This window comes from Tarenaya hassleriana, unplaced genomic scaffold (assembly GCF_000463585.1).
Source record: "Tarenaya hassleriana unplaced genomic scaffold, ASM46358v1 Cleome19, whole genome shotgun sequence".
Taxonomy (NCBI): domain Eukaryota; kingdom Viridiplantae; phylum Streptophyta; class Magnoliopsida; order Brassicales; family Cleomaceae; genus Tarenaya; species Tarenaya hassleriana.
The window spans coordinates 2,660,512-2,677,325 of record NW_010965304.1 but is presented as its reverse complement, the minus strand read 5'-3'; the positions used below and the strand labels follow the sequence as shown (position 1 = coordinate 2,677,325).

At 31.6% G+C, this 16,814-nt stretch overlaps 2 protein-coding genes across 4 annotated transcripts; one reads left to right on the top strand and one right to left on the bottom strand.

Moving 5' to 3' along the window:
- Nucleotides 1-4,200: 4,200 nt before the first annotated feature.
- Nucleotides 4,201-5,136, bottom strand: LOC104811238 (glutaredoxin-C10). Of its 3 annotated transcripts, none has more exons than XR_002024059.1 (2): nt 4,548-5,136; nt 4,201-4,401 (listed from the first exon to the last, which is right to left on the bottom strand). XR_002024059.1 is itself a non-coding variant. In XM_019202268.1 (2 exons), exon 1 carries the CDS (start codon nt 5,111-5,113, stop codon nt 4,601-4,603), a length of 513 nt encoding a protein of 170 aa, XP_019057813.1. In that variant the 5' UTR covers nt 5,114-5,136; the 3' UTR covers nt 4,201-4,416; nt 4,563-4,600. The 3 variants fall into 3 exon arrangements, 2 of the variants coding, with proteins under 2 accessions (XP_019057813.1, XP_010536190.1); XM_019202268.1 differs by having other exon boundaries at nt 4,201-4,416; nt 4,563-5,136; XM_010537888.2 differs by having other exon boundaries at nt 4,214-4,501; nt 4,648-5,079.
- Nucleotides 5,137-12,630: 7,494 nt separating this feature from the next.
- Nucleotides 12,631-15,160, top strand: LOC104811237 (cytokinin riboside 5'-monophosphate phosphoribohydrolase LOG8). The gene is made up of 7 exons (XM_010537885.2): nt 12,631-12,859; nt 13,456-13,553; nt 13,654-13,684; nt 13,941-14,040; nt 14,138-14,208; nt 14,298-14,441; nt 14,882-15,160. Exons 1-7 carry the CDS (start codon nt 12,749-12,751, stop codon nt 14,972-14,974), a joined length of 648 nt encoding a protein of 215 aa, XP_010536187.1. The 5' UTR covers nt 12,631-12,748; the 3' UTR covers nt 14,975-15,160.
- The last annotated feature ends 1,654 nt before the right edge of the window (nt 15,161-16,814 follow it).

Below are 16,814 nucleotides of genomic sequence, written 5' to 3'. Positions count from 1 at the left end.
TGTGTGTATATATATATATATATATATATATATATATATATATATGTATATCTATATTCTTCTTTTAAATTGATTTTCATGTATTAAAACAATTATGATGGTCCAAAATTATTTTTTTAATTATGATAAGTTCTTCTTTTTAAGTGTTTTTTATTGCATAACCATATTTCACCCCAACCCTTTTTATAATTTCATGATCCATGTGTTAAATTATAAAATAATTGTTTTGTTATTATTATTAATCATAGAATGAACTTAAATATATAATATAATTTTATTATAGTAAAATTCTTAAATAATTTAAGAAAATTTTGCTCTTATAATTATAACAAATTTTAAAATAAATAAAAACTAAAGTAACATATAAACTCTTATCTCACGTAAATTATAGTTATTTCTAATATAAATAGTTATATGGAGGGAGGAAGAAGTGTGATAACAAGGGTTTTATTTTTTATTTTTTATATTTATTCAACTTGCATTATAGTTTTTCTCCTCACAACTTGCAGTGTTATTATATATTCTGTTTTATATAAATTATTGTTTCGTGGAAAATATTATAACCCAAAAAGAGCATGTCACTAATATACGAATGTACCTAGGATAGCTACTAAATTGGTCATCTTGCAATTAAATTATTTTATTTGCAGAAAAAAAATATTTGACATATCAACTGGAATACGTCTATACATGTCCATGATGCATTTTTATATTTCTTTTAATATAGAATAAAAAAGATGGAGGCCTTGCTGGGATTTGATAGCGGTTATATCTCCAATATTGTTTTCATCATCTCTTATACAATTTAAATAATTAGAAAACAACATCATCATCATCATCATCATGATAAATATTTCGAACTTTGGTTCGAATGTTTTTATATTTGTTTTTAAAATTTTTAATAACAAGACCATTTATTGTTTTTTTTGTCGGTTTTCGGTTTGATTCATGTTCTAATTAATTTTGGTTGGAACTCGTTTTTCATCTTAAAATTCAATTTGACACACGAACTTTTAAAAATAATTTTTTGGTTCGAACATCATTTTTCATTAAAAAGAAAATCGCATACGTTCGATTCATTCATTTATCTTTATTTTCATTTTAGATTCGTTTAATTTAATTTAATTCGAAAGTCGAACCGAATTTTACTTAAAATCCAATTACAAAGAAAAAAGACACAGATTCCATGAAAAAAGAATCTAAAGCAGGTGCATATCCGTGGAAGGCTACATATAATGGGACTTAATATTTTAATAGAAGATAACATTGATGATATAGAAAACCAGTTTATGTTCAGGATTGCAATCATACAATAATGTTGACCCTCCGTCGTCCGACCAACCAAAATAATCCATGACTAATAATGATTCACATATGTGAGACATTAATTTAATTACAAATATCGAAATATTAATTAGATTCAAATTTAATTTTGTGTTTTGTTGTGTATATATGTGTGTTTCGTCTATGCGCTAAACTGTGGCCATTGTCACTCGCACCTCGCAATTATGTTGCCTTTAATCATTTTGCTTCCCCCTTTACTCCATTATGCAAAAAACTAAACGATTAGTGGGGGATCTCTCTGTTTTTTGTTTGATTCTCTCTCCCTTTCTCTCTCTCTCTCTCTCTATATATATATATGTATGTATATATGTGTGTGTTGTATCTAGGGATGGGCGTTTCGGAAAACGGTTCGGGTTCGGGACGGAATAGATCGGTTCGATTCTTTCGGTTTTACAAAAATAGGTACCAATCGGGTTTTTTATTGTATTCGGTTTGGTTCGGTTTCGGTATCGGTTCGGTTCGGTTCGGTTATGGGTTTTATTAAAAAAATGATAGATTTCCTTTACAAATATTCGGTTTTTCGGAATTTTTAAAGTTTGGTTCGGTTCGGTTCCGGGAAAATTCGGTTCTTTAAAAATGGTACCGTTCGGAAAATAACAACAGTTTCGGGTCGGAAAAAATACCGTTTAACGGTTCGGTTCAGTCCGGTTCCGAAGAACCGAACCAAAACGCCCAACCGTAGTTGTATCATTGGAATCTCTCTTTGGTTTATTGGCGGTTCGCTTTTGAATAATCAAACATCAAATCATGGGTCGGTTCAAGTTGTAACTTTTGGTGTATTCCTCCTCTTCGAGGTTGCGAATAGATATATTTTAATTGGTTTATTACAAATATATGGTTAAAGATAGAAACTTTTGTCTTGTGATCTCCATCTGTACTATACATATGTACGCTTTTCATAGAATCTAGCGAAATATCCATTTGATGCGTTTTTATCGTATTTAATAAATATAAATTAGTTAACATTTTCTAAAAATTAAATAGTTGGCGATTAATTGCTATGTATGAATAATAAAAGAAATAAATAATTTCCTCCATATTAAGAAAACTAAAATATGCTTTTATAATCCAAAATTTGAGTCTCCATTTTCTGAAAGGGGTATTCACTCTGATTTTTACGGTCGTTTGGAACATATAATTCGATCAAAGACGGGATGAACTTTCGAATTATTAAAAAAAATTATGCTTTTATATTATATTTGAACAAACTAAAAATTGATGAAAAAGGACGATACAAAAGAGTTTTTGTGGCTTCAAAAGACAATAAAATATGTTTTTTGACAAAAAAAATACAAGAAAATATGTTATATATATATATATATAATGAAAGAGAATCTGGAAGAGGATTCGTCTTACGGCACCTAATTAGGATTCTGTGTGAGGTCCACCAATATGTTATTGGTGGTCTCAACATCATCCCACTGCATGCCTGACACCTGTTCTTCACTATTAAATCAGATTATGACATAATAATACACCCACAATTTTTTTAAATATATATATTATATATACCCCCTCTTTCTAAAATTTAAATAAATAAAAACACGAATATTCATATTTTCAGCCCGTGCCCTTTTAATGAAATTCCTATGCGACGATTTTTGTAATAAATATTAAAAGTAGTGGTAGGGATAGGAGCTCTTTTTTTGAACTTTTAAATATATATTTTTTTCTCTTTTTAGGTGTCGTATTAATCTTCAAGAATTCTTTAGAATCGATGATTTAATAGTAGTTGTATAATAGTATAATCTAAAGACGATGTTTTGACCTCGATTCAGTCAAAATATTGAAATTGTAAATAAAATAAAATAAAATTAAAATTATGAAAAGTTAATTATGTACTACATATAGACGGTATATACACTTTATAATATTCAATCTATACCTTGATCTTTTTTGTAGTAAAAAAATAAAATTACAAAATATTTCGTTGAAAATTCATTATTACTTGCAACTTTTAACAACGGATCGGATTGGATTTTGCAACGATACCTTTAACAACAAAATATATTTTTCGTTTTTATTTCATTGCAAATATAAACTTTGTAATTTTCAACTATATGCAATGATAAAAGAACTATATATATATATTGTATTTACTTTGCTATCCCTTGATGTGTATAGTCTGTCATTTTAGTCATATACATTTAAAAATATTGGCCAAGTATAATATAAAGTATCTAGGAAGATTGGTAATTTATGAAAATATACGAAAATGAAAATAATTTGAGATATATAAGTCCTCCCGTCCAATCGTTCTATATATATTCACACTTCTATAACAATGAGTATTATATATATAGAAATAGATCTAGAAAATTGTCATTATAGAAATAACAATAATATAACAAGAAAAATAGATTATATTAGAGATGCGTATATAAAATTAGTACTAATATAGTAACTAACTTTATGTAATTTAATTAATTAAACCTAATATAAGGACACACATACTACGTCATTATACTAAGATCTAGGATAAGCATCGATGTATATAAGATCTCCAAATGAAAAAAGAAGAAAAATACAGAATCCAACGGCCCTGATTCAAGCTAGTGAGAGACGAGACAACTATATGTGTAGACATCGTCGAAACGAAACAAATACATATATATGTGTGTGTGTGTGTCTGGTTTCACATGATCCAGAATCCGACGGCCCTGATTGCGTAATCATTATAAGTGGGCCCTACCTCCAAACCCTAATCTCCATGTATCTCTCTCTGAGCCAGATATTTTATAGGATATATATATATATACAAACACCTCCCGAAACATTTCAGCGGTGGTCCGAAAATATTAGAATGAATTTTCACGTATTTTATTGGACATATACAATATATGATTAATTAATTAATTGGTGCCAAATAGGAAAAAGAACAATCAATTTGATTCATGGGAAAATAGATGTTTTCCAATGATTTTATAGATTACTCGGTAATTTAAAGATCGAACCAAACAAGATCGATGTTTCCCTTTTTTTTTTTTCGGGCATAATTTAAGAGATCAAGCTAATAAAATTTACAAACCGCATTGATTTATTGCATGCTTTAATTATATATAGTAACTATAAATAAAACTAGGAGGAATCGGGATTAAGTGAAATTACAGTTATGCCCAGAGGGCTCCGACCTCGACGAGCCGAGGAACAAGGTGACCACTGAGGTGGAGAGCGACGAGCGACTCGTTGCATGCTTTAATTATATATAGTAACTATAAATAAAACTAGGAGGAATCGGGATTAAGTGAAATTACAGTTATGCCCAGAGGGCTCCGACCTCGACGAGCCGAGGAACAAGGTGACCACTGAGGTGGAGAGCGACGAGCGACTCGAGCCCTCCGATGCCCGCGCCGCCGATGAAGATCGCCGGAGGAAGAGGCGCGTGAGAGACGGTTGCGGCGGCGGATATCTCGGCGTCGTCGAGCTCGATGACGGTGGGGTTGACTCCGACGGTGGAGAGGAGCTTTTTCATGACGTGGCACATGCAGCATGAGGAGGATCGGGTGAAGATGATCACAGGATGCTCCGATATCAGCCGTTGGATCTTCGTCTCCGCCGTCTCATCCCCGTCGATGGAAAGGCTCGCGGCTCCGGCGGACGGCGGCGGAGGAGAAGGGATGACGGCGAGGTCGAGCCTCACGGCGTCGTTTTGGCAGTTCCGTGCACCTCGCATCGCCTTCATATGAGAGAGATAGAGTGAGAGTCTTGATGTCAACGCAGTGTGGGAGAGAGATAAATGGAGAGGAGGGTATGGTTGTGACGTCAGCATTTGCTATTCATTTATATATTTGTTTACCGTCTGAATTTGGAATTTACATAAATTTTGCGATTACATTATTTAAAATGGAAAGAATCTCTAAAATAAATGACGTTATTGATCTCTGCATATAAAATAATCGAACATAAGAAACTGATCGATAAGTGACGTATATATAATTTCATATAAATAAATATAATCGAACTTTAAACGTATGCTATGTAATCAAAAATTTTTGAATTGAAAAAATAGCGTTAGATTTGAATGAAAATAAAGTAAATATATATATATCAAAATTGACTAAAAGATGAAATGGGAATATTTTTTAAATGACAAGTTGCATCTCTACATTAATGGAATCATATAGGATGTATACTGGTGAATATGTTTTCTGTTTTTATATAGTTGGTTTAGTGGAAATCGTCACATTATTAAAACGAAGGAGAATAGATGCGAAAGGATGAGAATGAAATCGATTTCGAAATTAAACTTATTGAAAAATAATCAAAAGAATATATTTCACAATTAATCAAATATCCTTCTTATATCTTTCTAAATTCCACAAAATAGCACATGATTTTGAATCTAAATATATTAGATACGGTCAAATAAATTTGTATTTATCAATACGAAGTCGATTATAATTTTCACTTAATGAATTTTTATTTTACATATTGAAATTATCAGTTATTTTGTATCATTGAACAAAATATATAATATGTCAACTGTTATCCTATAGTATTAATTTTTATTGCGTAATAACTACTCATTACTGCACACAAAATTATTCAGTTTGAAACTATAAAATTTAGACAATTAAGTCAATGTTGAGGTAATATTCAAACACATTCAAATTGTATAAATATTATATTTATATATATATATATATATATATATTATAACGTGCAAATATAATAAAGGAACACCATTCATAGATTTTAGGTTTCGCAGCACATATGAAGCATTTTTTTCGCGAGGAACCATGGTATAAGTTTATCAAAAAAAATTAATATTATAAAAAAACCATGTTATAAAATAAAAGCACTAACAAAATGAATGGAAGAACATTTACTCGCACATGTAAACCTCAAAATATAGTATAAATAAATAATTATTAACGGAAACAAAATATGTCTATTCATAATATATCTTTGATACCATCCACATATTGACCGTATACAGATTAAAGATACTACATGATTGGCGCGTGGATCACACGGAGCAGCATGCCGCGTGGGGATAGTTGATGAATAAGAGAAGGTGGTGGGAAGTGGTCACATGGGGCATCTCCCAAACAAAGGAGTAAATGCTGCTGACGTCGTCTTGACTTTTTACTCACCGTAACATTGGAACTCCTTGACGTCAGCAATATCCATCCTTGTCTCCGCTTACGTGGACAAGGATCTTTCAAAATTTTGTAAAAATACATTTATAAAACAAAATAATTGGTACTCGTACTCGGGATAACAATAGTTTTTCATGACGTCAAATTCACGTAATATCATATTATATATAATATCGAGACAATAAATTGAAGAAAAAAAGAATAAATTAAATCGAGTTACGTCTCCGTGTCCATTGGTTAAGGAGGTGCTACTGCGTATCGAATAAGTTTTGGGGTCAAATTTATAACAAAAAAAGTTTTGGGGTCAAATTCAAGTATATACAAAAAAGATTATAAACACTACTCTGAATCCTTTTAAAAACTTCCCAAACATGTAAACAATCGTATTAAAAATTCGGTTATAAATTATAAAAGATTTTTTAGTTGGCATATATCCCCGATCTATGTAAAAACTTAGTTTATAAAATATACGTAGTATTAATAAACAACTAAAAATAGTAAATTCTCTGAATTTACTAGTTAAAAATAAAATATTGTAGCTTTTTTTGTTTGATAAAAGCTATGCGAATATTTAGTTATATAAAACCTAAAAGGACTCGTTTGCAATATTATTGATGTTTACTTTAAAAAAATATTGCATTTATGATTTAGAGAATGAACTCATAAACTTCAATTATTTAATATGTCCATGAAAATAGAAAGTCAAACAAAATGTGATGATGGCTGCTACTTACCAAAGGTTTTGATGTGAATGGCAGATTACTCTTGGGCCCATTGGTAATCAACAAATGGGAATAATCTCAATGAATATGAACCGACCAATCGCGTTCTCTTGAATTTTCATTATAATGGAATATGCACTACTAACCAATTCTTTATATTGTTTTAATATTGATAAAAAAAATATTATATTTATTCAAACACAAAATATCTTAAAATGTTGACAAATAACCGAGAAACCCTAAATTTTTATGTTGATCATGGACAAAATTCAGTTGCTTCTCCATTCGTTTAAGGGATATTTACATTATGTATTATATAAAAGTCTTGTTTTTGATGAAAAAATCGAAAATTCATTTTTATGTTACATATTTTTTTTATGATTCCGAATAAATTGTATTTGTCCAAATAAAAGGGAAGGTCTTTCTTTTAAAAAATCGATATATGTGGTCTTTTGGATATATAACCATATATAAATATATTGCATATCAATCCAAATCGCATGACTTCTAATTTGTTTTTATTTTTAAATTTAATAGGATTATAAATAATTATTCATATATAATTTATTGAGTTATTGATTATTCTAAATTTATGTTAGCTTTTTCTGCAAATTTATAGGTTACACGAAGCATAATAAATTATAAATAATTAGAAATGCGTTGTTTGGTTGTGCCACGGTAAACATCAAATTAATTCAACCTTTGCTTTCTTAGTAATTATTGCGCCGAGTATGACTTTTCCAAGCTTTGTGGGATGAGATTTATCCTCTTCGAATTCCATTAAAAAATTGTTTATATTTATAGTCATATTTAATTGAATTGAGAAATTTATTACCATATATATATTCACCTTTCTAATTTTCCTTTTATTTTCTAGGCTATTTTGGTCCCACGAGTTTCTAAAAACCCAATTTTTGTATAAAAAAAAATCTCATTGATTTAATATTGAAATTAGGTTTGTAAAATGATCAATGAATCTTTTGAGAAAATAATTTCAGACGAGAAACAAGCGTGACGCAAAAGGGGCGTGGCAGTTGATGGGGACGTGATGGCGTCATCTTCTGAATCTTTGTCGGTCCATAAATGCGAATTTTTTTTCCTTTTACCTTATAACCTTATGACGTTTTCATTGTTCTTTTGGCAAAATTATAATTAAATAAAATTTCCAACAAATAATTGAGAAGAAAGATTACATATTCGTTTCTTGATTAATCTCTCTTACAATTTGAACTACCTAAACCAGTCAACGTATTTGAGTAAATTTCGGTTTATATTCCGGTTTAGTTAATAATAGAATAATTTAACCAAAACAAATAATTTATAATTATAATCGAACCGAATACAATATAAAATCGAATGATTAAACCCAAAAAAATTAATCTGAACCGAACCGAATAATAAAATTAATCAAAAGACCGAATTTTTCTTTTAAAATCGAATCAAATTTAAACCCAATAAAATTGAACCGAATCTAATTGAATTCGATATAAAATTGAACGACTAAATTTTTTCTAAAACCGAGATAATCAATATATGAATATAACCAAACCGAAAACCGAAAAGGTTTCATTACCAAATTAATGACCGAACAGCGTTTAGAGGGCTGTTAATTGGGATGCAAAACAGTGGCAATTTTCGTGCTTTTATGAACTGATTCATCGAAAAGCAAATTGAATTTTCTTGATTTGGAGAGATTCTGTTAGTTAAAAGTCGGTTGGCAGTTTTGTTAATGTTCGACACGTATGCTTGTGTTCTAATTTTGGGCCTATTAAGGCCCAAATGAAAGCCCATGCTTTTAACTTTTAATGGCCCAATATTATAATTTGATGGACTCCAAGGGCAAGGAATACTAAAGGAACTAATGAAATCAATTATGATATAACATATCGTAGCTAACTAAATGTAATAAAAGAAAAAAAAAAGGAATTCTGCTTTTATATATATCGATTATCAATTATCAGTTTACGTAGAAGAAAAAACTATAAAAAATAAATCTAGCTATGGTTAGATCAAGATTTAATTAACCTTTTCTTTTCACGTTTATTTTAAAAAATTAAACATCTAAATATTTTTATTAAAGCATTTAGAATATCATTTTTTAATTATTGTTTTAGCCTATCATCGATTTTAATTTACATGTACTATAAGGTAAAATTCGAATACATGTTACAGCACGTGATAAGGTTCTATTCAATCGTTAATTCAACAATTTATTTACACAATGCATATGAGAGAGTTTATATAAACGAACGAATGTTTTAAGAGGTTATTTATTTTAATTAATTATTAATTATAGTGATCTGCATTAAATGTTAAGGCCAGTTCAAGTTAGCAAAAAACACAAAAACATGATCATTAATGTTGTTGAGACATGTTGGGAACATAACTTTTTCAAATGTATTTGGAAGTTTAAGATACAAAATCCAAAAAATATTTATTTATTTTTTCTAATTTTACTTACATCATCATTCAAATATATTTGTTTTTTCATACATCATCATTCAAATATTTTATTTTATTCTGAATGCAATAATTAAAGAAAGTGTAATCAAATTGTCTTATTCATGTTGCTTTTATTTAAATAGTCTTTATGGAATATGTAAAAAAAATCTTACGTGTCTGTGATATTATATACAATTATTGCAATTGTCAAAGCTAAGGTAGACACGTAACGAATTAAATATTTGGAAATTTATAAAGGCATTAAAGAGCTGTGATTTCATTATTAAATCTAAGTCTATAAATATATTGGTATGAAATAAATGTATAAATAAATTAAAAATATATATACAGGTTTTTTTTTTCCCGATACTTGAATAGCCGGAATATTTGTTTCATTTATTACAAAGAAGTTTAAAAGATGTATTTTCGTCCAATATCTTTTTTAAGACAAAAATGCACATCCTATATATAAAATTAAATTGAATGAATAATATTATTTCCAATTTAAATAAAATATGAAAATAATTTTAAGAATGAACTAAAATGAAAATGTCTGAAAGAATGACGTGTGAAGAGTTTTTAATAGAAAACATTAAATTTGAAAACAATCGAATTAAAATAAATTTGAAATCAAAATATTCATATTATCATTATACAAAAAAAAGAAAATAATTGAAAAATCGAATTAAAATTTTAAATTTTATTTTTCATATATATATATATATATATTGAGAGAGAAAGAGACTAATAAACAATAATGGATGACTAGACCAGTAATAAAAACACATTTTTTTTTTAATGAGAAATGATATAAAAACAGAAGAGTGTAATCATCCATTGAAGAAGAAGATTCGAGTCAAAAGAGAAAGCCACATTTAAAAAAAAAAAAAAACTTTGGTGGAAGAGAAAGACGCAATTGGGGGACCAAAGAATAAGATTTGAACACTTTGAGTCACAAGAAAAGAAGAAACGAAGGGACAGAGAGGAGAGGGAGAAGGCATAATCATCTGAAGCCAAAGAGGAATATTCCATCATTTATGGTAAGTTATTGAATTTATTATCCAAAATGGTTATAATTTGGTAGATTTGTAATTTGAATATAAATTATGTTAATAACTTCAGTTAATTTTTTTTGGTTTAAATATGTTTGTTAATGTCGAATATAATCAATTCTGACCGTTTTTTGTATAATATTTTTTTCTCCATTTATGGTTTGGCTTGGGATCTATGCTAATATAAAACTGGATCTCTGTGCCATGAAAAAAAAAATCTTTAAATCTCATTTTATTTTTCCAGTGTAAATTCTAAAAGAAAAAAAGTATTTTACCTTTTTTTTATAACAAAATTTAAAATCACATTGGGTTTGATTTTGTGGGCAGGGTTCAACTTTTAAACACAAATTAGATATATTTTTTTTTATAACGGAGGATCCCTAACTGCTACCTCCGGTTTGGGAGCAGCCTTTGTATATGGATCATATAAACCCAGAAATTACCTCCCTCTCCACCAGTCAAAAATTGAACACTCAACCTCAAGGTGGAGTTACCTTCTATACCAAAGTTGATCATTCGCCTACGATCTGTTGGGTCACAAATTAGATATATTAATGATACATAAATGTAATCCATAAATTAACGAACAACAATAGATGAGATGACAAAAAAAAATCCTATCATTGCGATAAGGGAATGATGTCGGGTCTAAAATGGGGTATACGTCCAACAAAATTTTATAATAATATGAACAAATATTTCTTTTTAGATATTTCGATGTTTTTCTGTATATAATATAATAATTTAATATCTAGATTTTTATATTATACGGATAATATTGTAACCTATTTATTTAATATGAATTATAATAATAACAAGACAGCAAGGCCCATCATCATTACCAACATCATGAATGGATCCTGATAATATATATATATATATATATATGCAAACCCACAAGAATCAAGATTCGCCCTAAGGGCTTCCATATCATTGCCATGGCAATTAAATAAACAAGATTAAATACATTACCTTTATTTGAAATTCCAACAAATTGCTTTGATTATTTTATGAAAAAATTAATGTTGCGCTTTTAGGGTTTTGTTTGTACAATATGAATGTGTGAGAGAAGCCACGTTTATAGCATCAATGAAGCCAACGATGAATATTTATTATTTCGATATTTATTCTTCTTGTGTTATAAAGTTTTTAAAATATTTTAAATAACTTGTAATCAATATTTAAAAACAATAATAAAAAGTAGATACTAATATATTCGAGATCTAATTTGAAGTTGATATTTTTATACGCAAAAGAAATACAACTGACTAATATTTTGATTAGAAAGAACATAAAGAAACATTACGAGATGAAAAAGAAAAACATATGTACAAAAGATAAAAATAAATATTAGTTTCTTATTTTTCTAAATTTAAATATTTTTAAATATCAACAAAATATAAATATTTTAGATAACTTTTAAAAATAAAAATATAGATTACAAAATAAAAAAAATCCATTGCAACGACTTTTTTTTTTTGATTCCATCAAAATTATTTAAAAAACCTACTTACCTTAAAAATCATAGGTTATCACAATAACAAACAAGACGGATATTTTCTCTAGTCGAAAATATTATTTAATAGATTTTTCATGTTGTAGGTGTATTATTTCATTGTCTATATTAATAAATAAAACTGAAAGCCGACAAATAGGCGTTGGTCGAGGGAAGGAGCCGTGGTGGCTCATGTGGGCTTTCTGTCTATTTCTTTTTCCTTTGATGTGTGTGCGCGCACACACACAAACGCACGCATTATATATGCGCACATATATATATATATAATATATCACAAAAGCCTATATAAATAAATAAAAAGTTCTGTTCTTCCAATCCGGACGGCTTGGGATTTTCCTCTTTTGCTCGCATTGATTTAATCATTTTTTCCACTCCTTTGTTGGAGTTTTCGAATTATTTTTTGGGTATTTATTCCCATATTCCGTATATATAATCGTCGAGCAAAGGTCTCGTCTTTAGGCCTTGTTTCGTTCTTTCTGGGTTTCTGTCTGCCCATCTTTTTTATTTTTTTTTGGGCGATTTATTTAATGGTTTTTGGAAATTGTGGGCTTTTGTAGAGAAACAGTATTAATGGAGGAAAACCAGAGAACCAGGTTCAGGAAAATTTGTGTTTTTTGCGGAAGCCACTCGGGTCGCAGAGAAGTTTTCAGTCAGGCTGCTGTTGAACTTGGCAATGAACTGGTTTGTTCTTCTTTTGTTGTTTATTCATTGTGTGTTCGTTGTTTTTTGTGATAAAGATTCAAACTTTTCGTTTTCTGCTACTGAAGAACACCCAGTTTTTTCTTCAACGGGATGGAAAAATCTCACCTTTTCTGGGTGTTTTATTTTTGGTGAATCTGGATACGAAGTTTTGGGCTTTGTGTGTTCGTGGGCGTGATCTTCAGACCCGGGTTCATGTTGTTTCATGTTATTTTACATAAGATGTTTCTTTGCAACGTTCTTAGATCCCACATATCGGTTATGTTGTAAGTTTCTGGGGGGTGAAATGCTTTGAATCGGCGTTACCCTTTTTCATTTGTTTCTTGCTCTGTAAATGCAATGTTGTGGTACGAAAAATCAAGTGTTGAATTCTTCGTTTGTCTCTTGAAACTGTGACCTGTTGATGAGTTTTCTGAATGCAAACATCCTTATCCCTTGTCCTTGCTGTTGAACTCTGTTATTACTGTGTCTCTGATTGATTGGTTGATCATATTTGGTGGTCAAATTTGGCACTGGGAGCCCTCTATTTTGGCATATGTCTGTGTAAGGAAGCTTCTTTGTTTATGGCGAATTTGAAGGTGAAGAGGAAGATAGACTTGGTTTACGGTGGAGGAAGTGTCGGGTTGATGGGATTGATCTCACGAAGAGTCTATGAAGGCGGTTGCCATGTTCTCGGGTGAGTTTTCCAGATTTTCAAAGAGCTTTTCTTTTGTTCAAGAAGGAGGAAGAGATATGCTCAATTCCTCAATTTGAAGAGTTTTCCCATGTAAATGCAGGGTCATTCCAAAAGCTCTAATGCCAATTGAGGTATGTATGTGTCTATCCTCTATAACTTCTGGAGAAACTCCGGATGTTTTCTTGGAGAAAGTTCAGAAATTTTCAAACTTTTTCTTGGACCACTGGTGGAGAATCTTAGCTTGGAGTTTGGAGTGACTTTTGTGCTGATGTCAGTTCAGATTGGGGAAGGAAGAAAACTTTTAGGATTCCAAGGCATTGTCTTTGAATGTTCTTGGGTTACATATAATGGATAGCTTACTGGTGCTTATGACTCGGATTTCATCAGATATCTGGTGAGACAGTTGGAGAAGTAAGAATTGTGGCTGATATGCACGAGCGCAAGGCTGCCATGGCCCGAGAGGCCGAGGCCTTCATCGCACTCCCTGGTAACTCCCCCGATTCTGAATTCAATGAGCTCGAGAAACCGGGTGGAAAATCCGTGTTCTCTTCTCTGTTCTTAAAGATAACGGCTTCTTGTTTCAGGAGGTTATGGAACAATGGAGGAATTGCTGGAAATGATAACATGGGCACAACTCGGTATCCACAAAAAAACGGTATTTCCGCCATTTCTGTTGCACAAGTGAAGCATTGAACGAATAACTGATTTGCCGAGTTTTGGGAAATATTATGTTGTCCTCTGCAGGTTGGTCTTTTGAACGTTGACGGGTACTACAACAGTTTGCTTGCCCTGTTTGACACGGGCGTCGAAGAAGGTTTCATCAAGCCCGGTGCTCGTAATATCGTTGTTTCCGCCCCGACAGCCAAAGAACTTCTGGAGAAGATGGAGGTATATATAGCCTTTTGCCTGTTCTTGAGATTTGCATCATCTTTGCTTCTTGGCATGTCTACACTTACAAGTACCCAATCTTTAAAACTTGCTTTCTGATTTGCCATAGCCAATGATAATTCGAAACTTACCCGTTGAATGTTCGAAATGGCCGTCGACATGTTTCTGCATAGTGACCGAGGAATTCAAGAATCTTGTACGGAACACAGGACGATTACTTTTGTCTCTGCATCTTTCTGGTCATTAGTCATAGTCTGGCAAACAGTGAAGATGATGGGAACTGGGGTTTACTTCCTCCATAGCCTTTCACACTTATTTTCATGTCCTGAAACAGTTTGAAGCAGTTTGGTTCTGTTTTTTCAGAATCTACTTAGCTGAATCACAGATCAAAACATCGATACCGACTTTTTTTTGTTCAAAAAATCTTTTATCTTGTGCAGATATATACTCCTTCACACAAGCATATCGCTCCTCTTGAAAGCTGGAAGATGGAACAGCTCGGAGAATACACTGATCAGCAAAACGCTCAGTGAAAAACACCTACCGAGTTGTTGTACTTCAATCCCATTTCTCTTTAGTTGATTCTTGATGTGGTGATTTTGAGCGTTTCTTGTGTATAAGCAAAACCAATCTTTTAGTTTTACTCAGAACAGCATATTCCCTCCCCGGCTCGCAAGGCGTTTCGGGGTCTGCAATCTTTCTTCCCCCTGTTGAATCGATATCAAGATTTCCCAATCCGATCTGCCACGACAGTGTAGGCATAGCCACGTCTATTATCGTGTTTTTGAACTGTAGAAAAGATTCATTCCGGCCACTCGAAAGGGTTACTCTGGACCGAGACAGGTCGGTTTTGCTGCAACTCTTGAGGAGAATAAAGGGACACATCAGTGCACAGAACCATGAAACCCAAGTTGTCTTAATCTTAGGAATCAAACTTATCTGTCATTTCATTCGGAGAGAGAGAGAGAGCATAAAAATATATACCCTACTCTTTATTTTGAAGAAGTGGTTTTTGTGGCCAAATCACATGGAAGGAGAAACTTGTCTCTTGTGAAAACAACTTGTGGAAGATGATGGGGGGTCCTGGCTTTATGTGGGGGATCCAAATGCTGCCTTGTGAATAATTGATAAACCACATTCACTTTCCTTGGTTGGTTGTTTAATCTTGAATCTCACATAAGATAATGCAACTATTGAATCTTTTTGTCATTAATATTGAAGCTCACATAAGAGCAGCAATGAAAATGACATCACAAAAGAAAACCCACACTTTCTGAACTCATTGATGATAATAATACCCATGAAGACTGTTTACCCATTTGGACATGGCCTCTGTTTTGTACAAAAAAGACTTCAACTTTACACTAACCCAAGAAGAAGAGGGAGAAAAAAAAACATTTTTTTTGGTGCTGAAAGAGGGAATCTTTCTGACCCATGAAACTCCCACAAGTGTCAATTCAAAGTCAAGGTCATGAGAGGTGGTCCCTTCTGCTTTGGGGGGATGGTCTTGTTCATCGGTATGAGGGAAAAGGAAAGGGTTTTTGGGGATTAGACATTGATGGGTTTTCTCTGCTCATTGCCTTTGTGGTGGTCATGGTCCCATTTCTTTTTTTTTAAATCATTCTCTCCCATTTGCACCAAAGTAAAAAAGAAATGGTAACCATGAATTCAACTTCACAAGTAGAAGTAAACGCAGCAAAGTTCCAGCCTAGAAAACAAGAAAGTTGGCTCCTCTCCAATCATTTCATGATCTATATCTACTTCTCAATATACTGGCGGTTAAATTACATGTAAGATGGTGGGGATGGTGTTTTTTGTGTTAGCAACTGTGAACTGAATACTTCAGTTTGGATTAAATCTCATTTCTTGCAGTAGAAATGACAAAACAATACTATGGATTTTAGACAATGGTTTTTCTAACACTTTATCCAAGTCAAGTAACAAGTGAATTTTGCCCAAAGTGTTATGTTTTCTACAGGACAAGGTCCTTTTTTTTTTTTGGTTATGGGTTGGAGCCTGGAGGGGTAGGGTTTGGTTGGGGACCCCAAGGGAGAAAAAGCAAAACAGAACATTATAATGTCTCTGTCTGAATTCTTCAACATTTTGTCTCCATCAGTTATGCCTGCTCTGATTTGCTACAATAACTAACCCTAAAAGATTAATTGCCATTCCATTATAACATCTCCCACTTTTGAATTTATGGCTTCAGCCCCCACCCACCCTTTTCTTTACTTCCAATCCCATGATTTGTACCTTAGTTTTGTTACCCGGTCTCTTTCTTCACTTTCTCTTCACCCCTTATCAAGAATATCTCCCGGTTTGGATAACCGGGGTACAAGAATCTAACCCGGTTTGCTAACCGACCCTCAGTCC